Here is a 24,299-nt window from a genome sequence, read left to right on the forward strand (position 1 = left end):
CCCACTTGAAGGATTCAGACAGGAATGATTAGTTTAGGGGCCGCTAGATGGCAGGCATAGGCCACAGGGGATGTAGGGCATTTACTCCAGATTTTTCAGCATGACCGTTTGGATGTCTCTCAGCATTACCATTAAGGGCTATCAGCCTGGGTGTTTTCATCAGATTTCAAGAGCTTTCAGGCATGAAGGTTCATGAAATTTAGGCAGCACATTTTCGATATCTATATTTCACCAAGACAGATGTCAAAAATAAAAATAAAATAATAAAAAAGATAATAAGTCAATAAAAATAAAGCTTCCAAATAAACACACGCCACATAGTTGTAAATAAACTAGACTGACAGACTGTCCCACAAACCTCAAATCACTGTGAAATGAATAAAAAAACTAAATCTTATCATGAATAAGCCACTTTGACATTTGTCCAATGCTCTTCCTCAGCCGTCACTCAGCAGCGTGTTGGCATTTCACCCCTCCGCTGTGCCAATATGTCCTCCCCCTCACTCACCAACTCTCTCACTCCCCCTCTCTGTCTCTCTGTCTGAAGCCAATCTGATTTGCCCCTGGGCTTCTGTCGGCAGAAAGAGGTGATAAACACCGCCGCCATGACAACCAGCGAGCCAGACACACGCCTGAGTTCCTGTATCCTAATGGCTTCACTTGGCATCCTCTCCTCCTTTAATTCATCAAGTCCAGCCTTCACCTGAGATGATATTAAGACTCTCGGGGGCTGATGATGCCAGCGTCATCCTGTTACTTTTCTAGCTTTTCCATCTAGTCTTTTAAGATAAGCTCACAGAGCTTCTGTCAGCATGTGAGATGCAACTGTGTTAACACCAATACCTCCTCTTAAAATACAGCTCAGGACATAATCACTGAACAAATATTGCCTCAGTCGTATTAATATTAACACAAGCGTACGAACACTGATTCTCCTGACAGACAGAAGTGAAAGCACAAACCTGGCACTTTAATGTGAGTGATTTTTTTTCTTTTACAAAGACGTCTTATTGATCACTAGTGGAGCCCTTGTAAAAATACTTTGAATGATTTTTTTTTTCCCCCCAGAGCATAGTCATAGCTGTATGAGCACAAAGCTACTGCTCAGCTGAAATTGCAAGGCTGTGGTAATAGCGAGGATAAGCAGCCTATTAGAACTGTGTGAAAGTGCTATTATGTGCATCACCATGTGAAAACTTTCGGAGCAAAATGGCAGGCTTGAGTGATCGATTGGACAGGCCGCTGAAAACCATGACCCTCCACTTTAATGCCAACACATATGGCCTCTTCATGGCAAAGCATATTGTATTAGCTTGGCTGCAACGTGAGCCATCATAATTCCACATTTTTTCCACTTTTGTGCCCTCCTCTATGACTGAGCCCAAATTGAAGTTCAGATCGGGCACCTCAGGCCTCCCCAGAAAAATGTGTCTGTGTGAAAATGCAATGTAGAATGCAGCCAGCTGAATCATTGTAGGTATTATGAATTTGTCCCCATCGGACAGCTTCCTGTAGAGTCATTGGAGGCGGCTGCAGCAGCGAGAGCCTTTACCTTAACACTCCAAGGGGCAAGGTTCCCATAGCAACTGATTTGAATCCTAATTAAAACAGGAGATTTGATTAATTAGTTCAGCTGTGTGTGTGTGTGTGTGTCTGTGTGTGTGTGTGTGTGTGTGTGTGTGTGGCTGTCTGTATGTGGCATGAGTGTGGCAATCGTCATGTTCCTGTGAGTCACGGTGTATCTTGTGTGTAGTTATGCAAAGCGAGGAGGGGGCGTAACATGCCCATATGTGTGTGTTTATGTGTTGGTTCATGAGCCTGTGGGTAATCCTGTGAATCACTACTGTTCTCCAGCATGTGTGCTCTTGTGTGCGTGTGTGTTTCATGTCTCCCGGGAGGCTTGTCCTTGCCTGCAGTACTACTGTGTGAATCAGAGGTGAGTCCTCTGGAGTTGCCCTCTGCTTTAATCTGGAGCTAATGACAGAACCACCTGCCCTTCTGGCCATCTTCCCCCTCCTCCCCAATGTATCCATCCCCTCTATCTGTTTACTCCTCTGCCCCTCGTCGCCATGCATCTCAGCCGTCGCAATCCCCAAATGCCCACTGCTCATTGTCTCCCTTTCTCCTTTCTCCTGCCGCTGGCCCTTTTCCCCCCTTTTTCCCTCTTCACTTTCGCTTGTTTTTTTGCTTCTTCCTATAGAGAGCAGGGTGCCCTTGCCTGCCTCTCTGATTGCCCCATCCCACTGAGTAACAAGCGACTCAGGGCACTGCAGGCCCCAGAGAAACCAAAACACGTGTTCGGGTACGGCGCAACAGTATGTGAACAACACGTAGCTTTGAGGACATTTTCTGACCCTTGGATTGGCAGGAGGAGAGGAATAATTCACATTTTTACTCTTGTTACTTTTATCTTGCTTGTCCTCGAGTCTGGAATCTGTCTCAGTCTCTATGCATTCACGCATGCAAGACAATCCCAGTGGATATCTGGAGAACAAAAGCATAATTGGAGTGAGCTTGAAAATGGGATGACCACTCCGTACAATATGTCCTCTGCAGAAGGGAAATAGGAGTGAGCCAGAAGAGAAAAACAAAAGAGGGTGAAATCAAAGAAAGACTGGCATGCAAACCAGTTGGAATTGACAAGAGCCCACATGAGAGTCAAACTAAGAAAGTAAAGAAGGAAGAAAAGGGGGAGCAAAGTAATGGAAGGAAGAAAGGGGTGTAAAATGTAAGGAGCATAAGTATCTGACAGAAACAATTCAGATGGGAGAGAGGAAAAGGCTTTGAAGAAGGAGAAAGCAGAGGAGGAAGAAAGGAGTTATGGCTGAAATGAAACAGCATGAATCCCTATCCATTTCAGCACTGGACAGCTCCACATACAGCACAGGACCAGTTTAAATAGGTCCCCTACTTTAGAGGCCTCGTCAACACTCCAAAAAGTACTTAATGTGCTCAGAGCGGCTCCTGGCCCTAGAGACAAGCCATCCAGGTATCTGATGGTGCCTGATAACCATCTTCTCTCAGTTCCTCTCCGTTTGTTTTCTTAATTTAGGGAGCCTCCATGGTTCAATGACAACAGCGCGGTGAGAAAAGCGAGCGTTTTTCTCCTGGATTCACTGCCACGGCTGTTTTTACACTCTAAAGCACACAGCATAAACTTAGGTTTGGGATCACGGCCACTACACATCAGGTTTCACGAGTCGCAAAGGCAGAAACAATATTGCACCTCCAGAACCTATGCATGGCTGAAGCTTATTTATATACATTAGCATCTCCACATGTTACAGGCAAATTAAATCTGTGCATGCTTCTGTAAGCAATCTTAACAAATGCATGCGCTCATGTTGCTGCGCATACATGCCCTACGTCTGCCATCCTGTTTCCATTGCAAGCGGGCTTTAAGTAGCCTTGTGGGGAAGCTGTAATACAGACTAATGCACCTGAGAGCCCTGAAATCTATAACCATCATCTACATCTCTCTGATATTACTGGAACCGTCTCTGTTACTGTTTCTGATAGAAATCTCTAGGGAGAGCTTCCCCCCCCCTCACTGCTGTAGGGAGAGAGGTATGGGGAGAGAGGAAGGAGGGAGCATGCATGAGGGAGAGATGCACCTCTCCATTTCCTCAAGGTGATTCACCTTAATGCATGCTGAAATCAATGTGAAATTGAACTGAAAATTGAACTTTCAGTTCAGTAATGTGGAAGACATGTTTTTATTAAATCTTTTCCTATAGGCATGAAACTGGTTGACTGGTATTTGAATGCTTTTGAATACATGGTTTCAACACCATGGCACCGTGGTGTCCTTGATTGAGATTGTCCCATTTGGTCCACTGGGATCCTTGGACATTGCCAGGGTCCTATAGCTGCTACTTTGAAGCTGTGTAGAGGGAGAGTGAGCAGTCACCTGCCAAGGCTGTGATTAGCTGTTGCAGGAAGGTACACCGCTAAAATAAATCTGCATAAATTCCTGGCTGGTCCATGTTGGTCTGACATTGCTCCATGCTGATGTGATGCCCGTCTTTGTTGGTCCGTGGTCCGATGCCAGCTATACTGCTCTGATGGCCTCTGCTGGTCTAATTCTGGACAAATGCTGGTCTGTACTGGTCTGGAGCTGATTGCGGTGCTGGTTTAATTCTTGTTCAATGAGGATCTGATGCAGGTCTGTGCTTTCCCACTGGTCTAAATCTGATCTGCGCTGGTCCATATGATGCGTTTGATCTGCACAGTCCATCATAGACCACCAATTAAATTATTATAGACCATACATTTGACATTCAGTGCTGCTGGTGGTGGGGGGGCTTCATTACTCTTCATCACGGCGGCATCTGTTGCGCCCACCGCCTCCATTTGGCGGGACAGGTGTTTCGATGCGGGCCGAGCAGACTCCCAGGCCCCGCTGTAGTCTCCGCCGTTCCCCCTCATAAAAGTCACAACAGTTCCCCCCCCCCCACCCATCCGCCGGTGCCGCGTGCGTGCGCGTCGGAGTCCGCGCGTGCGTGCGTGCGCGACGAGCCAGCTGGCACGAGTCGCCATGGTAACGCACACCGGTTTCACGAAATCCGTCGGTGCTTAAGGGCAAGAGGAGAGATGAATAAACTAATGAGATTATAAATTATTGTCGGTATAGCTGAACAGTCGGGGTATTTTTTTTATTTATTTATTTTTTTAACCAGGCTTCACACGCGGGTAACGTGAGGAGAAAGTTTATGGGGCCCATTGTGTGCGACAGTGTTGTGTGTTCTGTAATCTGTTTCTGGTGGAGAAGTGAACCGGCTCCCGGTGTGGAGGAACGAACCCGCCCCGCGCGCGCTTTGTGCGCCTCATACACAAACCAGCAGTTGCGCGCCGCCTTATTGCATGATTAATTCCGGCGCCCGCGTCCCCTCTTTTTTTCTTTCTTTTTTTTTTCCCTCCCGTCTCTCTTCCCTGAATTACCCAGTTGTGTTAGAGATGAAGAGAGGAGGATTCTCCGTCGTTACGCAGACTCCGGCTCCGCGCACCGCACGCCTGTTCAGCGGTCCAGTGCCGCAGCTCCCACGGGCTGCGCTGTGGAGAAGCGGACCTGCATCCTAAAGCCAATCGGTTTTTTTCCTCTTTCTCCCTCTCTCTCTCGCTCCCTCTCTCCCTCCCGGTTTTTTATCCTCCACCTCATTGCAGTCTTATCACGTCCCCCCCTTGCTCTGGTCCCCCCTCCCTCCCCATCCGCCTCAGCCGCTACAGGAGAGGAGAGAGAGGGAGAGAGAGAGAGAGAGAGAGAGAGAGAGGGGGAGAGAGGAGTGCGGCTGAATGTGAACGACATGTCGACAGTCAGCCTCTAAAGTGTTTTCTCGGTCGTTCCCTAATTCTTTGGCGGCGGACTGAGTGAGTATTACCCGCATCCCTGCTCTGCTAAGCGTCGCTGTGTGGATCAGAGGGGCTGGTGGGGAGAGACAGACAATGAGGAATGCAATTGGATTGCGTTACTCTGCCAAGGATTTTCATACATAGCCTGGTAAATGTCTTAATAGGTTCTGTTAATGACTAGACTGTTTAATTGGTCATGCTTTAATTCTGCTAACTATTATCATTTGTGTGCTGTAATGTTAGGGGCTAATTGATTTTCTTGGAGGGCTGTGAGCTATACCCAGGCTGATAGCCCTTATACATTTGATCAGAGATGCTGCTGCTGCTGCTGCTGCTGCTGCTTTGCCTGATAGTGCGGGTCTGTGCTTGGGAGCAGGGGCCCATGTAAAAAGCCTGTGTGGAGCTTGGTGAGTGTGTGTTCTGACGGACAGAGAGAGGACAGAGGGGTAGACACAGGAATTATGTGACATGAATAATATGGTGAAGAATAAGCAGTGACCGTCATCTCTGGTTCGCTTGCGTCAGTGTGCAGGTCTAGAGGAGAAAGGAGAGAGGAGAAGGAGGAGAAAAAAAAAAGTCAGAGTCAGAGAGACTTAAGAAAGAAGCCACACCTGTGTCAGGCCTGTTTACAGATGGACATGAGGAGAGACTACTCACACAGACACAAAGACACAGACGGACATATAGATAGACGGATAGTTTCCTGCTGCACCGTCACCAGTCATGAGTCCTTCTCGTTTCTTGTTACCATAATGATGCAGAGCTATGCCGACTGCTGACTAGTCCACTCGGCTGATTGGAGAAAGAGGTTTGAGTGTTGACTGTGTTTCTTCTCATTAAGGAGAGATGGCCGTCCACCAAAGCAGAATCTAACAGGAGGGATCCCAGTGGTCTATCTGGACTCGGTATTGATCTCCTCCATACAGGGGGGCTTCAGGCCCGGCGATAAACAATGCATTTCTGGGACGAGACCGAAAACCTACTGGGAATCTGAATGGGCTGTATTTCTCATTGTTTTCCAATTTGTCAAACATTATTGAGCACGTTGGCCTAGATTGTACTGTGGGGCTCCGACGCTCCAAACCCTCCTCATCCAAGCTGGACGGCTGTTTTCCATTGTCCAACAAGTATCGCAGCCTTGCAACCGGTTTGTTATGAAAGCTCACACTCATCTACACGTGTGTAGCTACCTGTTTCTGTACTTGGCAGGTTATAAAAGCGCACTTTTTAGATATAGTTTGACCTTTCTCACATTGTTTTCAACACACACGCACACACTCACACACTCACACATGCGCAGGAAACTTGGCTCCGGCGCTGTTTCTCTGTGAGGCGGGCGTACATTGTGTGCAGGGCGAGAGGAGGGCTTTGATGTAATCAATATCAGATTTCAGCTGTTTCACTGTGAGCTCTCATCCTGAGTGGCAGCCTTGACTGACTTCTTACTGCTTATGCAATCCCACTCCTTTCTCCCACCTCACCCATTTCCTCTTCCTTCATGCCTACTCTCTGCCCATTACTCTTCCTTTATCTGTCTGTCTGTCTCTCTCTCTCTCTCTCTCTTGCTCCATTCCTTTACCCCATTCCCAGTATTCCCACCTCCTTCTCCTCCTCCTTTTCTCGCTTCCACCTCTCCCTTCATCTTTCGCCGTCATAATCATCTCTGTGATTGCTCTTCCTCTCCCGGGCGGTGATGTTTTCACTGCTGCCTCCTTGTCTAACTCGCTGATGCTAGATTATTGCTGTATGATTACAGCTACCATACCATCATGATCATTATTGCATTTCGCATGGCACTGTTCAACACTGTATGAGCAGATCAAGATGCTTTATCCAATTTAGATCTCATTAAGACTTGAGAGGAAATATGCCCATGCAGGACTCGCAATCACAGCTCAGCTGTTTTTTTTTTCTTTCTTTCGTTCTTTCTTTTTTTGCTTTCTTTTTTACCCCGAGCTACTTGCCACCGGATTCTCTTTCAGTTATTGTCACGGTGCCATTGTGATCGTCATCACCACCATCACATCACAGTCATCAGTGCCTGTTCCTGCTCCTCACTGCGCTGCCTTCACATCAGCCCTTTTGATAATTCTGACGAGTTTTGATTCGCAGTGACGCTTTCACTCCACTGTCATTATCACAATAGCGATTGTGGCAGGACCCGATAGCTGCTGATCGCCTATTTTGCTGATTGATAATATGGGGTATTTGCACCCCTTCCTTCTGTTCTCTGATTGCCATTCATCTTAATAAATGGAGCGGTTCATTAGACAGAGGCATTATGAATCTGATTTGCATTTACCCATATTCATAATGCATACATTAAAACAACACATGCGTGACATTTCAGCTTCACCCGACATTTGAGAGTACAGATGAATATATTCATCCGGAGCTTTTTCCCCCACTTGTCCAGAAAGCCACTTTGAAAATGGTAAAATGTGATTCACAGGTGAACAGCCCACGTGTTTCCCTTTGTTTTTGCATTTTCAATGTCAGTATTTGAATTTTTAATTCAAAAGAAACATTGTGGCAGCAGACACATTGTTTGGCTTGTTGTTTTCGCATCAATTTGTCCTGATTTTGTAAAAGCTTTTTACCTGAAGTCCTGTTTTCTTGTGCAGAGTGCAGCACGTCTTACATATGTTTACCACGGTTCGGCTTATATCATGGCATATGGCGGCCTCTCTCGCCCTATACATCATTATACCAATATAATATAATACGTTCCCTGCGGCGCTGCAGTCTGTGTGATTTAACATTTATTTTATGACTGCTTTAGTATGCTTCTGATGTCTCATCAATCTGATTCATCCTGAACTGACTTTTGCTGCTGCTTCCCTGACTGTTTGCCCTCTTTTAACTATTACTGCGTGTGCGTGTGTGTGTGCGTGTGTGTGTGTGTCTGAATGTATGCATGTTTGCACTGCGTCCCGGCGAGCAGTGCGGTGAAGGGCCGATGCCGGGCTGTAGCCCCAGGCGGCTGAGCTGAGAGGGAGACGCAGGAGGATGCAGTGGGCCATTCTGGCGGTGGCCCTGGGGTGTGTGTGCCTGTCCCGGGCGTCACACACCCCCACCCCTACCCCCACCTCCACACACACCCCTCTGGTGGACAACTCCGAGGAGGAAGTGGACGAGCCGTGCTTTGAGCCATGCACGTGTGAGGTCAAGGAAGGCGTGCTGCACGTGCACTGTGACGGGCGAAGCTTCACCAACGTCAGCCAGGTACCGTCGTTCTTTATTTGCCTCGCCACGGCGTTTACATTCATTTCATTTCAGTTTTATTGCTCCAGTTACAGCACAGTCGTCTCGCTTCACTTTATAATGTATATTAAAAAAAATAGAAAACCGCATGAGCAGTAATCAGCAGCAGTGAAAAGGAATCTGAGGAATTCAAGAAAGAAACCTCCAGCAGGACAGAGAATAGCAGAAGAGCATCAGCATGGTAGATGATGAGGTCAGGAAATGTAGATCATGAACCTTCACCTCCACAGCTTTTGATAGAGGAAGTTTGTGATATGAAGTGGGTGTGTGGAGAATAAAGTAGGGAAAGATGCTCAGATGACAAAACAAGTCTAAACCTATAGCAGCTTCACTAAGAAAAACACAATTTTCAACTGTCAGCTTCAACAAATAGGAAAGTTTGAAACCTGATCTTAAAAGTAGGGAGTTACCATCCCGAAATGGAACTAGGAGCTGGTTTCATAAGAGAGGAACGTTTCATTCAAATTTTGGAAGCTTAGGGGAGTGTTCTTATAGAAGATATGACTGTATTTTTTTAGGTCTATTCTAGATTGTGAAGGAAGTGAATGAAGAGAAACCAATAGGAGAAATCACGCTAGTCCTTGTCAGGACTCTCTCTGCAGGATTTCAATCAACTCCACTTTTTCCTGAAGTTATTGGGACATCCCGTTAATAATGGATTAAAATACTCAAGCATAGACGTAATAAAGGAAAAAAAAAAAGAGGAATGCATGGACTAATTTCACAGAGTCGCTCATATACATGAAACTGCTCTGCACTTTACTGCCCTGCCATTTATCTCATTAAAGCGCTGTATCTCCAAGTCTAATATCCTGCCTCCGATGTGGCTTATGGGTGTTTCTAACGGTTAAATTTGTGTAATTAATAAGATAACTAATCAGACCTCTAATTAATCATTCAGGTGTCACAGTCATGGGTCCGCCCTTTCAAACTCAACCTCCAGAGGAACTCTCTGAGGCGTCTCTATAGCAACGGGTTTCAGCACCTTGGCAACGCCGTGTCGATAAACCTTGGCAACAATGCACTCCAGGACATCCGAGTGGGAGCTTTCAACGGGCTCGCCAAACTCAGACGACTGTACCTCCATGAGAACAAGCTGGAGGTCTTCAGGAACGACACTTTCGCCGGCTTAGAAGCTCTGGAATACCTCCAGGTGGGTTCAAGGAGAGACCGCCCATTTCCGCCGTCCACATTTGGCAAAACTGTCCATAAATTTGTCCTGCAATCAAAAAAAAAAAAAAGACACAGAGTGAGAGAAATATTTAATTCTGTTGCAGGGATGGGCAACTTTTGCTCTTTGTGAAGGCCACAAAACTCTCATACTCTCGACCAGATGGCCAAATTATGACTGAGCACTCCTGGCACGAGGATATATGAGAGGAAAATGGCTACTGAAAGAAGCAAACTCTCGAAATTAAGTTTATCAGCTCAATATCAAGAGATCAAACTTCATATGAGCAGGGCTTTTTTTAAAATCCTGTGTTCACCTATTACTAGCAAGGTGATAGAAATGTGACGTAAGGAGGAAAAATCAGTGAATATAATGAGAAAAAGCCAAAAAATAATAATAAAGGTTTCATATCAAAGCAGAGAAGGAACAGTCATGTTAAAATCAGATCAAGCTGAATTTTGGGCATAAGTAATACATTAGAAAAAAAAAACTAAAGTAGGATGAACAAATAAATTCATTTAGAGAATTAGTGTAGCAAATGTGTTAATTAAATCTGTAAAAATTTGAATTAAATAATAAAATAATACATTTGTTTATGCCTTTTATTATAAAAGTGGTACATGTTAAGGTTTTGTTGCTGTTTTTCAACATTTCTGCCTGAGGATCTGAGTGGTTTCACCAGCTGATACGCTGTGAGCTCGCAGGTCAAACTCTATATCTTAGTGCAGAACTACGCATTGCTAAAAAAATCTATAAAATCGACTCTAAATGTTTCTGATAGAAGGATGCATGCATTGGATATAGTTTTACTTTAAAAAGGGTTTTGTGATGTTTTAATGAGAGAGTGATCAGAATATCTGGTTTAAATGTGGTTTAAAAAAAAAAAAGAAAAAGACTTTCTGAGTATTAAGAGTGAAGAAAAGGCCTCACGTGGTCCACGAGCCACCAGTTGCCCCTGTTTGATCTTAAAGATGGCCTGGTTTTTTTTGGGGTTTTTTTTTTCCATAATTGGATGCACTTTTTCCAAAAAGTAGATACTGCCAACGTTTTCATTTCAGCCTCCTTTTCAATTTGAGCAATTACATGTTCATCACTTTCCCTCTTTTCTACCTGCAGGCTGACTACAATGTGATCAAACGAATTGACAGCGGTGCTCTGAGGTTCCTCTACAAGCTGCGAGTTCTCATCCTGAATGACAACCTGATCCCTGTCTTGCCTGCTCATCTGTTCAGGTTAGATTGTGATTATTTAACTGCAGCACTTTTGAATTATACCAGGACTGATCTGCAGAATTATCAGTGTCAGACACAATTAGTATATCTTTGGCATACTGTCTCGTTTTATGAAACGGCAAAATAATCATCACAAAAAAAAAAAAAGCAGAATTCTATGCAGTGGAATGTGTGATCCTTTTCTCTCTACTATCATGCCGTCCTTTCATCTAAACTAGCTAACTGTCCTCCTCCTCCTCCTCCTCCTGCACCAGATCTGTGTCTCTGACTCATCTGGACCTGCGGGGAAACCGTCTGAAGAGCCTGGCATATGCTGGGACTCTGGAGTATGTTGGCCGCTCCCTGATGGAGCTGCAGCTGGAGGAGAATCCCTGGAACTGTGGCTGCGAGGCAGTGCAGCTCCAGCAGTGGCTGGGTCAGATCCCATACACGGCCGTGGTCGGGGATGTTACCTGCGAATATCCGTTCCACCTTCACGGCAAAGACCTGAGGGAAATCCCTCGCAAAGAGCTCTGCGCTGACCTGCCGGATAAAGAGCTACAAGGAGAGGGAGGTGGTCCGTCGCCGGGATCACAGCCTCAGCATATCCCCCCGAACTCCAAACCCAACCCCCATCCCGGGCGAGTCAGGCCGACTAAACCCTCCTCCATGGTGCACGGCTCCCGTCAGAACACTCACACTTCCTCCACTTCATCGTCTTCTTCCTCGGCAGAGCGGAAGGAGAGGGAGAGACACCCCAGACCGACTAAGAGGCCTCGGCCCTCCAGAATATCTCCGACACCGCGCAGTCTGATGCCCAACAATCCCCCCGTGGCCGGCTACCAAACCCGGCCCCCCATCCCAATCATCTGCCCTCTGGGCTGCACCTGCAACCTGCACATCACAGACCTGGGCCTCACGGTGAACTGCAAGGAGAACGCCTTCCTCAATGTCTCCCAGCTCACGCCTCGGCCTCTCAACGGCCGCAAGCTCTACCTGAGTGGAAACTTAATCCAGAGGATCTACCGCACAGACTTCTGGAATTTCTCCAGCCTCGACCTGCTTCACCTGGGGAACAACCGAATCTCCTACCTGCAGGAGGGGGCCTTTTCCAGCCTGACAAGCCTGAGGAGCCTCTACCTGAATGGCAACAACCTGGAGAGACTGAGCCCCCACATGTTCCTGGGGCTGCAAAATCTAAGGTAGGACGGAGCTTTTTGAAATCGCCCCCTTGACTGCGCTGAAGACACGACCATAATCTGCAATCTCATGTCTTTTTAGATATTTAAAGATTTGTAGTATACAAGTACGTGGAAATGAATGTAACTTTTATTCGGGCAAAGCACAGAGCAGAACGTTCTGATTAGCATTATGTTGGAGTTTGATTGAAACGAAAGGCGCCCATTCTCCTCCAGCGGTGTCGTTTGTTAGTCACGCTGCCTGAGAGCATGCTTCAGCAGAGGTGTGAGCCTGGTATGAGTGACAACGTGAAAATGACTGTTTTTTTTCTTTGTATTTGCATCCAGAGGTGTTGATAAGACAGCTGCCTGATGCCAGGGATTTTTTTTTTTGTTTTGTTTTTGGAAATAGGCTTAAAATAAAGACAAAGGAGAATGGTTGCAGAGATGCATATGCATGTCACTGTCAGACTAATCTCAAAATGATAACTGCCCCGCAAATAATGTACATCGGGGGTAAGTTATTGTATTTATTCAGGAAATATAGCATGAATAGAGACAACAGATTTATGCTTGCCGTTTATGCTTCGCTGTCCGACGAATAAAAAGCATTGTGCCATGATATTATCATGCTCAGAGCATTAATTAGCTTTTAGTTTTCAGCTTCCAGTCTCCATATGTCACGATAAGGTCCGGAAAATCTACAGAGCCATTATTCTGACTGCTAATCAATAATAAAAAACCCTCTCTGGACATTCAAAATGTCCAGCGCTTAACCTCTCGTTAGCCTTTGTTAGTGACTTAATGGTGGGAGAGTGGTATTAGTAATTTAAACCAGATCTACCACTTACTCTAACAAAGGAAGTGTATTGGATGACTAGCACGCGTGAAAAAGAGCCCAGTTTTATTCCTCAGTATTTCCTTTCATTTAACAAAGGAACTTCGAAATTCAACCTTTTATTTAATAATAAAAAAAAAATGATTTAACATGCTAATCAGGCATGCTAAGGCCAGTGAAGAGAGTCATCAGTGTAAAATTACACAGTGTCATTTGATAGCGATCAGTTTATAATGCTCAGAGCAGGAAACGGGTAGATTAAATCAAATTTCCAGTATGACTTCGAAACATGAATATTAATTGGTGCTTTTGTCATGCAGGAGTACAGGAGAGGGAACATATCCTCTGAGTACTTCAGCATAAATGTTAAAATATAAAAACAAATCCAATGCGTTCTGTGAAGAAGAGTTATTTATGAACACTTGAACCTGTGATCTTCCGGGCTTTTGTAATGTTATTATATGATTCATGCATTTTAAGTGTTGATGCGTCCTAAAATGTGAACGTGCTGCGGTTCCCCTTTAATATAAAGATGGCCCATTTGTGTTTTTTTTTTGTTGCACGGTCTATCTTTAGTCCCTCTGCATGCAGACACGGTGACGGTCTCCTCTCCTGTCTGTGCAGGTACCTCTATTTTGAGTACAATGAAATCCGTGAAGTCGATCCTGGCACCTTCGACTCCATGCCGTCTCTCCAGTTATTGTTCCTGAATGCCAACCTCCTGCGAAGCCTCCCCCTCGGCGTGTTCTCCAGAGTCAACCTGGCCCGCCTCAACCTGCGGAACAACCACCTTCTGCAGCTGCCGATGGAGGGCGTGCTGGAGCACCTGACGGGACTGGTGCAGGTTGGTGCAGACCTGTTACTACGTTACTGGGTGACAAACACATCTGCTGAACGATGGGATAGAAATCCCGGTCCGCTAACCTGTGCGTGTGTAAATGAATCAGATCCCTGGCATGAGGCTTTCAGCAAATTTAGGCCAAATGAGATGCGTTTTTTGCTGAGTGACAGTGGCAGGGCGAAAAATGGAGATTATTGAATTGGATCACCCCTGTTGATTTACCAAACAAAAAATGTGCATAATTATGCAGAGTATATTTATTTCAAATGTCAGGCGATGAGATTGAAAGGACTAATAGATTGCCAGGACACATTATATTATCGCAGCTTGACGAAATAAACAAAACAATTTGAAATCTTGGATCACGCCGCAAACGCACTCAGAACTTCTGGCAGCCCCTGATCTCCTGGCCTCTAGCACAGCTGCAGTTTCCTCTGTCATCTGCACTGTCTGCTGTTTTGGGAGCTCTGTTGTGGCATGTGGGACGGCGGTTGCGCCTCAGGTATTCTAATTGGAAAATTGCAATTGACTTGATTTGCATAAGTGGTCTTAATAAATCAGGAGCTGAACTGGAGAAAGCTGAACGTTCAAGTTTTTTGTGCATGGTTGTAATTAATGCACCTTTCAGTAAATAGGCTGCATAAACTATTGTGCCTGTTAAATCCACTTTTTTTTTTTTTTTCTTTTTGTTAGACCTTACCTCGCACATTTTACTGCAGCATTATGGGAGTGCTCCAACTGTACTCAATACATCCAAACGGACAGAACCTGGGCATTACTTTTTTTTTTTTTCTTCATCCCTGCCTCCTCTCACTTCAGCAAATTTAGTGCACCGGGCTTTTCTTAGACAGCCAGAGTAGAATGAGCTAAGGTGGGTGTAGATTAGCCTGAATGTCATTGTGAATTTCCGTTTTGCTTTGCTCCATGAAAAATTCCCTGATCCTCGGTTGTGTGGGTGAGGCTGGCAGTTTGGAAGCCGTTTCCAAATGTTTACTCGGGGAGCGGACGGCGTCGGTTTATGGGGCTGGAGGAACCGCGTAGAAGTGTATTATGCTTTTTTTTTTTTTTTTTTTTTTTTTTTTTTTGTGCTGTTATACACCTCCGACGTCCAAGAGCATTAAAGCATTCACCAAATGGAAGCACACAGCGGGCCATATTCATAAAGCCCAGCAGTATCACTATTGTAGTGCTCAAAATCTGTGCCACAGTAATTGAATTCATTCATTTACCAGGGTTGTTATTACTCTGACAAAGCCACATTAGCGCTGCCCATGGACTGCAGAAAATAATATGACAATGATATCACCTGTTGACTTACTGCTGGCCTGTTTGAAGCTCAGGAACTGGGATTTCTGGGCGCCGGCGTGTGCTTTTAGAGCCAGGGTTTGCACAGTAAAAATCAAAGGGCAACGCAGATGGAAGCCGGGTTTAGCTCACAGCTGCTGCAAAATGAGTCCATTCTGATAACTCTAAAGCAGCAGCGTGTATAGCTTAGAGTCATTGTCACCATCAAGAGCGGGATTATACAGTCACACCCACTTACTGTATATACCCCGATATGATGAATACCTCCCTGATGTCAGTGTTGTTTTTTAAAAAAAGACAACTAAGAGAAGCATTATTCCAACACAATTACAATAGAAAAAATGCTTGAGTGACTGTAATTTCCTAGCTGGGAAATTAATAGCGGCTGAGAAGTTGACGAAATAAAGGTGGGTGAATCAGCGTCTGACGAGACGCCAGCAGTGTGTACAGTTCAGGAAAACATATGTCTTTCCCAGTCAATGCAAAGTGCATGTTGTGTATTAGAGCGGCACTTTTCTTGTCGTTGCCAGCTGTAATGAAGAAACTTGCCTGCAGCCATGTTTCACCTTATGTGATCAGATAGAAAAACAATTCTCAGACAGGAAGGACTGATGAAAATAGCACAGTATTCACCGGGGGTGAAGTCAACAGAAATCTGTTCCAGTAGAACGGAAACATCACTTCACCACACGATCAGTGAATGCTGCATTTAAACATGTCGTTTAATCGCCGATCAGATCTATTAGTGTTGTGCAGCACATGCAGACAAACCCTTAAAAAGGAAATAAGCCTCTTTGCTTTGTTCCTGCATGATAGATAACGGGATCAATAGTTTATCTGTATGCTAAATATAAACCTTGACTCTATGCAAAGGCAGTAATCCACCAAGCAACTCCGCTAAAGGTCAGCGTTTAACTCTCGGCCCGTGTTTGTTTAATCTGTGCAAAAACCAGTGCAAAAAAAAAACCCCGAAGTGCTGCGGACCAGACAGACTATTTCATGGCCAAGAGCGCGACTCCCCGAATCATCACTGTCACTGACCGAGCCGGCTTTTAGCAGTCGAGATCCCCTCACTGGCGACTGGGAGCTTCATTTTTAGCTCAGTCATGATAAACACTATATGGTACTTACTGGTTAAAAGCTTTTTGAAAAGCCAGTGAAAGCTACAGAGACAATCACGATGTGATAGCCCTGATACAAAAAGGTGGTTGCTGAGCTATTAGGAGAGGAGAGTCGGATGAGAAGACTGATACCACTCTCAGATTTGACAGCAATATTAATCCTCTCATCTAACTCTTCACAGAATAATGATTGAAACGGCGCCGAACTAAACAGTTTATGCATGCAGCAGACTGACTTTTGACTGCTGAGGACGTTTCAAAAGTATCGCACACTGTTATCAGTGCAAGGGAATACATTAGCATTGGCTCAGCGTTCCCCGCCGCAGCTAATATTATACGTTTTGTTGTTTCGAGCCGTACGGAACGGTCTGTAGCTGAGGAGTTGAGCAACATTAACGGCATTAATATTGACTCCGTTCTAAAAGTCCACCGATAGGTAACAGCAATACCCATTATTTTCAGCTGGCTGCACACACTGTACGTTTAATCCTCTCAGCGCGATAAATAGCCATTCATGCAGTGAGGAAAAAAAGGAGGGTTACACCTTCTTGTAAAACAAGCTATTATTTTAGTTGACACTGCTCTGCAGAGTGAAATAAAATAATTAAAATTAACAAAATAACTCACCAAAACCATCACAGGTGATCTAAGAGTAAAAATAGTGCTCGGTAAAAGCTGGTGAAATTTCAGTCCTTTCAGCATTTGCAGAGTTCGACCAGTCATTTGGAAACAACAGAGATTCATCTTCTGTTGCAGTTGGACGTATCAATGCGTCTGATTGGGAATTAAACGCCAACAAACTCAGTGACATTCACGCCCTGGCACTGAAACGTGTGTTTTCCCGCAGAACGTCTTTTCTGCTGAGATAAGAGTAACGCAGTGTTAATAACCACTTATATTTAATTACGTGTTGGGATAGATAATATGGCATGACATAATTAGCATGAGACGTATTGCTACTGTATTAATTCTATATCAGCGTGTTCGGTGCTTAATGTGGGGATGGGCGATTACAAGCCAATGATTTGTGTTATTTAGAAATAAAAGAAAAGAATTTAATTAAAATAAGATGGTTATTTTACTTTATGAGTGGACGTAATCGCTGTCTATGAACGCTGACTGAGCATTCACACATCTCTGTGCTGGATTATACATATATTTAGCCATTGTCAGTTATACAGTATGTTAGCAGCAGTTCCCAGCCCGGGAGGCTTCTCCTGCTCAGAGGTTATCAAATTTTGATTCGCACTAGAGAAATAAAGCCTCAGTAACTCACCTTCTGGAGACTGCAGCAGATCTGCTAAACTCCAGTTTACAAAATCTTCAAGGTTCCTGCTTTTGTATGTTGTTGAGTTGGTGTGTGTGTGTGTGTGTGCGCGCGCGCGTGTGTGTGGAGGAGTGAATACCTCTCTTGCTTTTGCTTTTTCTATAGAGTTTTTATCTTCATCTAAGTTTTCTCTCCAGGCGGTTTGGTTTCCTCTCAGCTCAGAAACATCCATTTGAGGTTAATTGATGACCCTAATTTGCACATAGGTGTGAACGTGTGTGTGTGTGTGTGATTGTGTGTCTCTTTGCCCTGTGAGGATCTGGTGTGAACGGGTGTGTGTGTGTGTGTGTGTGTCCATCTGTCTGCTCACCAGCTGTTTGACTTCACTGTACTGTTTCGGCATGTCAGAGATCAGGAATGGTGTCCACAGCCTGTCTTAAAGGGCAGTCTGGACGGACTCCAGGAAAAAAAGTTTGAGAACCGCTGTGGTAAAACTCATTCTTTGCCGCCATCAGACTCCCAAACATCATTTCACTCTGATTTCGGATATGCGCTGCACACTGCTCTGTTATGCGAGTCCTCGTTTTCAACTCGGTTTTTATCTTCATAGTTAATGTTTCTATATTGTTTATATTTCTTTTGTAGTTCCCAAATGTTGCCTTTAAATTACCTTCATTTTTGTACTTTTTGTGTTTTGTATGGTTTTTTTTTTTCCTTTTCATCTAGTTTTTATGACTTCATCTTTCATCATTCTGGTGAGCAACAAACTCAGGACTTCATCGCACACTCACGCACATTCCTCTGCAGTCTATACGGCAATAAACACTTTAAATCTTTACGTCTTTAAAACACCAAACCTTCCAGCACTGGTTGGGATCTCTTGTTTACTGCTGCAGTTTCCTGAAGGGAACACACTGAACATATCCGTTTTCCCATGTCTACATACTTATAGTTTTTCCGCGCACTGCAAACACAGCACACCCAGCTTAGTCATACAGTAACATTAAAAGTCAGTGGTTGTTTTCTGTCAGAATAAAAGATCAAGGAGCTCGTCTCCTCGCCGTGTTGTGCTGATGTTCAGCAATCCACGCCGAGGCAGAGATGCCAATCCCCCCACTGACAGTAGCCTCGGCGGACCAGAAACTCGTGCTCTTTGCTCTCTGCTATCTCTCTCCACCGACATGAAACACAAACCGCTGGATGGTACGAGTGCGCGGCCCGTCTCAAGGGGTGGTTGAAGTCACTCTGGGAGAAATGGAAAATCACTACCTGAGGTTGAAGTCGACAAAGCAGGCAACAGGAGCACGGGTACGGCTATGAGGGGGGGAATTATACTTCAAAACGAAAAAAAAAAACAAAAACGGAGATCTCCTGGAGAACGTACTGCTGGGTCCCCGTGCTTTGATTCACAGCGTCGTGTGTATAAAACCTCACGTGTAGCTGTGATGACAGATTTCCAATTTACACCATTCTCAGTCAAAATAAATTCTGCATGTGCTGCACTCTCTGCACTCTCGCCGTCTTTTCATATTCGCTCTGTGTGTATTATTCAGGAGACAATGAAGCACATTCATCAGTATGGAGGAAGCTTGGCGGGCTGAAGCTTAGGGGGCGTCTGGTCACCGGAGACTCGAGCGAAAATCCCCGCAACCAGAACTTCCAAAACCTGCTTATATTGACTATATTTCTGGGAACTAACTGGAGCAGCTCTAATGACTGACAGGACATCGCCGGTTGGGCAAAGTGATCAATTAAAAGACACACGGCTCACTGAGAACAATCTGACTTTCTCCCCTGATGTGAATTTTTTTAATGCTCTCCAGTAAATTTTGGACAATTATCACTTGATCCTTGATCTCCATCAAAATGAAAAAAACCCCACAAGAGCAAATACACTCGTCTGCAGCAGTTTTTATCCAAAACTCAGCTCTCTGAGCCAGGCGAATATATTTTCAGACAAAAAAAGAGGTTTCACTGAATCTCATTGCATTATTCTTCAGTCTCCATTCATTAACATAATCTATTTGGCTTTGGAAGTGAAATGAGTTCACAAAAAATATAGGGTGTCTGGTGTTTTCTCTGAAACCAACACTTGTTAAGCTAAGTGAGGGTTTCCAATTTCCCATCACAGGCGTTGTGATTGACAGGTTGACAGCAAATCACACACCGGCTGACCAGGCGTAGAAATTGTAAATAGTGCTGGAAGTGTTGGACAGATGCTTGCAGAAGAGAAGGAGATAGAGCCCATGGGACGTGCGCGACGGTAAACAATAAAATGCTTCAAGAGTTTCAAACAGATGCAAGATCGTCGTTATGAAAGTTATAAGACGGTAAAAACAAGCAGACATGTCGGTTCATGCCATGTTTATTTGAAATGTCAGTTTAGTCAATCATGCTGCATTAAATCCCAGATGTGCCTCAATAATGCAGAAACCTGTAAAAAAAAAACAAAAAACGGCACTTTCCTGTGCTAAGATAGTGGAGCGTTCGGACCGAGTTAAAGCTGCTGCTGAGTGCTGCCTCTACTTACCCTCTGCTTGCAATTATAAAAGCCGCACAAAAGCCCACAGTGGGCTAACTTCAATAAAGCGAAGAAGCATCCGGTTGTGCAATATGAGGAACGGGGAAGTAGCCCAGCGCCACGAGCTCCCACAGCAGCAATGCTGCATCATCTCAAAAAGCATCCATCTCTATCTGTAAGCCGGTGAGATGGGCTAACCAAATTAGCATGACAACATTTGCGCAAGCTCCTTGGACGTGTGACAGAGAGAATATCAGCTTTCACTGCCAGTGTCACTGCTAAAGATACGGAACAGATCATTTCTGCAGACAATACGATGTGATGTAAGTGATTTACTTTGTGCATAATCTGCTTTACCCTCTTCAAAGTGTGGCAAAGTGAATATTTGAGTTTGTTTTAGGACACACAATCAATAGCCGGCAATGAGGGAATAGATTTATGTGCATACCTATTGGATTATAGCGCAGGGGAGAGTTGAGGAGAGGAGCGCAAAGAACTGCTGACGAGTTTGTGAATAACCAGTTACGTAAAACTCTGAGTGATCTTCATTGTAAACTCTAATTTTTTTTTCCGTACCCAGCTGTAGTACATGTGTGAGCAGGGTTTTTAGGAGAGCACTTGTGGGTGTTTTGCGAGTTGAATATTGAGGGTATATCTATCCTGGGTTCAGCCATTCAGCAAATGCAGGCGCCTCAGTGTTTTGATGATCCCATAATGACATTATTTACAATAATTCATCCCATTCATCACCTGCATATTTACAGGAATCTCATTGTGCTGAACTGTATTCCATTATGTAAATGCTGAGAAACTCATTTTGAAAAGGAAAAGTGCAGATATACAATCATGTTTCATCCCTTTTAGAGCACTATTTACTGGCCTATTCTTCAAACTGATACACATTTAGAAACTTAATCATATCACAAGGGTGTTGCCAAAATTCTCTACTTTTGCTCACAATCCACAAAATGATTCATGAATTTGCGCCGCATGGCCGATCAGTAATTAGTCCAGTGCTGCTCAGTGACAGACTGCGGTCCGTGTGTGTTTCTCCAGGTGGACCTGCAGCAGAACCCGTGGGAGTGCAACTGCGAGGCGGCGCCGCTGAAGCGGTGGCTGGAGGGGCTGAGCGCCGTGGTCGTGGTGGGGGAGGTGGTGTGCCACTCCCCGGAAAAGACCAAAGGCGTTGACCTGCGCTCCCTCTCCATGGAGCTGCTCTGCCCCGAGCTGGAGCCCCAGGAGGACCAGGAGCACGAGGAGCAGACGGCGCCCTCCACCGCTGCAGATGGAGGCGTATCGGTCGGCTATCCGGGCTCAGGGCTGGGACCGGTGATCCCTCAGGGGAAGGATTCAATCCCTCTGTCGGTGCTGGTGCTCAGCCTGCTGGTATTGTTTGTCTCCGCGTTCTTCGCGGCGGCGGCACTAATCGCCTACGCCCTGAGGAGGAGGGACAAGCTGCCGTTCCGCCGCCAGGGAGAGGTAGACTTGGCCGGCATCCAGATGGAGTGTGGAATTTTCACCGAGCAGACGCACCACCACCACCACCACCATCACCACGGCCTCCCGGAGACGCCGCCGCTGCCGCCGCCCGAGCACAGCCACGTGTACGACACCATCCTGCCCCCGGAGGCCGCGGCCAAAGGTTCCGACCCCGCCGTGGCCTCGCACATGTGTAGCAATCCCATTTACAAAGACGAGCAGGACGCTGCGGTGAAGCAGCGGCCGCCGCCGCCGCAGCAGCAGACATTTGCAGCTACGAAGGAGTGCGAGGCGGGGTACTGCTCCGCCGCAGACAAGGAGAGGGAGTGGGCTCTGGAGGTGTCCTCCTCACCCATCAATACTGTCACGGGAGCGATGGGACCGCTTGCCGGCCTGCACGGGAACGGCATCCTGTGCCCCACCGTGATCGACAGCCAGGGCCCCACCCCGAAGGTGGAGCTGGTGGACTGCCTCTTCAGACTCCCCACTCCCGAGTTCAGAGATCTGCCGGACAGATACGCCAGGCCCCCGCCCCGCTACCCCCACCCCCAGGACTCCAAGCAGGACGCCAGGCCCGATCAGACGCTCGTGGTCACCACGGCCAGCTCGGCGGCGGCGGCGGGCGGCGGCCACGGCAGCCCGAGCGAGCCGGCCGCGGGCGAGCAGAGGGCCAGACTGAGGACCACACCGGACTACATGGAGGTGCTGGACCGCTCTTACCAGTTTTAATGGCCCTCCTCGTTCTCCTGCCCCCCCCACTTCCTCCTCTCTCTGTCCCCCCCCCCCTTCTCTCGTCTCCTCATCGTCTCCCTCTCCGGGGATGAATCATCCAGTAACCATGACTCCTGTACAGAGGACGGCGCGGCTCTGAGAGCAGCCTGTGGGGGAGCGGGACCACACTACACACTATGTTTATTCCTGGATAACGAGCTGAGGTCAGTTTGTATTTTCCCCACCACTGGCATATAGGTTGGTATTTGGCAAGGATTAGCTGATCTCAGATCTCTGCCTGGAGGCAAGAAAAAAAAAAAAAAAAAAAAAGAAAAACTTCAGCTGCAGCTACTATGGGTTTTTTTTTTTTTTTTTTTTCCCCCTCCACAGTCTTAAAGTACCGAGGCTTGGTCTTTCTACTCCACAATGCGCCACAATTAGCGGAAGACAGCACCGTGGCGATGGTGATTGTGGGCGGTAATGTTATGTTATCGCTCGCAAAAGACCTACGTGGAGGTGAAACACACCAGCTCTTTGCAAACATCAAACACAGAGTCATAAACTGTGACAGTCGGAAGGTTGTGGAGCGAGCTGGGCGCACTGCATTAACGCCGAGGACCGGCAGAGACGCAGCGGGAAGAAGAGGAGTAACCGAAAACAGCCAAGTGCCTTAGCAATGAACAGCCAGCAGCGTGGTCAATGCTTATTTTTCTATGAATACAGATCTATTTATCTAAACAAAGAGGTTTGACTACCAATGGATGGGACGCTGATGGACGACTGAGACTAAAACCAATCGAAAAAACCCGCCGAATAATTGCATTCCCTGGATGAGCCAAAAATAATAATATACCCCGTCAATACCGGAGTTGTTTGTATGCAGTTCTGTTCATTTACATCATCTCATCCAGTTAACATAATTTGCTTATCCGGTTGAATTTTTTTACAGGGCTGGGATGGGAGACTTTTTCAGGAAGAGTTTGGCTGCTGTCTGAAATTCTAAAAAAGGTTCTGGTTTTTTTTTTTTTTTTTTTGGATGAAGGATACAGAAAATCTTTTTTTTTTTCTTTCTTCTTTTTCTAACGCAAGAGGAAAACAAAGGAAGTTTGTCACGCAGAAGGACATCGTTGCCGCGGATGCATTTTGGATTTCTTAATCAGCCAGACTTAACGGGGCCACAAGGACCTCAGCTTCACGTTTTCTTTCGTCGGACAAAGGCACAGAGGTTATTGTATTGATTTTTGAATATTTCTCAGTGGAATTTGAATGGCAAAAAAAGAACAATGGACAAAAGAAATTAAAAAAAAAAGAGAAAAAACAAGACGGCAAGGCTTTTTTTGACAATTAAAAAAAACAGTCAGACACTTCTATCAACTATCAATTATTATCTTTTATGGAGGTACCTTTTTATGCTTTCATCTCCTACCAATAGTAGAGGCAGTTGTGAATATATTTATTCTTAGTTTTTGCGTGTTGAAGCTCTCCTGTAAGGGATCATGTTATATCAATGTATAGGATGATTCTGCATCTGGTTCAGCCTTCTTACCGCCGACCCACGAAATACAATAAAGGGTGCTACATTAAAAAAAAAAGGAAAAAAAAAAAGCCTGACATTGGAAGCTGCTGTCTGACAGTTTACACACACACATACACACACACACACATGCCCTGACACCCATAAATGCACACTCACTCTCTGCAGCTCCATCGCCTTAATAGTGCATGAAAGAAACGGCTTGAGGTATGCTAAGCCTGTAAGCTTGTCCGTGCAGCGTGTTGGAGAGATCAGATGAGAGTTGAGCAAAGCTGAGCGCCTGCAGGGTTCCCTGCACACTAAACTGTGGAGATAGAAGCTAATAGTGTGAAATCTACCACATTAATGGTATAAAATCAATACGGTCTATTTGTGAAATAAGGACATGTTGGGCTGCTGGCCCCGGGGCCGAGGTCGTGAATTGCTCCATCTATCTCCAGCTAGTGTTTCTTTCATAATGATCTTCTCTCTGCCTTTTACTTTCATCTCTCCATCTGGTTTGTTCCCTT

General features: G+C 45.6%; 1 protein-coding gene across 4 annotated transcripts in view; it reads left to right on the top strand.

Annotated features, from left to right (window-relative positions):
- The window catches only part of LOC115406313 (SLIT and NTRK-like protein 3), a 24,298-nt gene extending 1,054 nt beyond the window's left edge, over positions 1-23,244 (top strand). Inside the window, exons 1-8 of one of the 4 annotated variants that reach the window (XR_003933519.1) lie at positions 5,246-5,367; positions 8,294-8,574; positions 9,515-9,766; positions 10,901-11,016; positions 11,271-12,197; positions 13,636-13,855; positions 21,123-23,131; positions 23,206-23,244. Coding sequence is in view for 3 of the 4 variants with exons in the window: in XM_030116259.1 (XP_029972119.1) it covers positions 8,359-8,574; positions 9,515-9,766; positions 10,901-11,016; positions 11,271-12,197; positions 13,636-13,855; positions 21,123-22,274 (2,883 nt within the window). In the remaining variant the exon portion in view is untranslated. The other 3 variants (XM_030116258.1, XM_030116257.1, XM_030116259.1) reach the window with 3 other exon arrangements.
- The last annotated feature ends 1,055 nt before the right edge of the window (positions 23,245-24,299 follow it).

This window comes from Salarias fasciatus, chromosome 19, assembly GCF_902148845.1.
Source record: "Salarias fasciatus chromosome 19, fSalaFa1.1, whole genome shotgun sequence".
NCBI lineage: Eukaryota > Metazoa > Chordata > Actinopteri > Blenniiformes > Blenniidae > Salarias > Salarias fasciatus.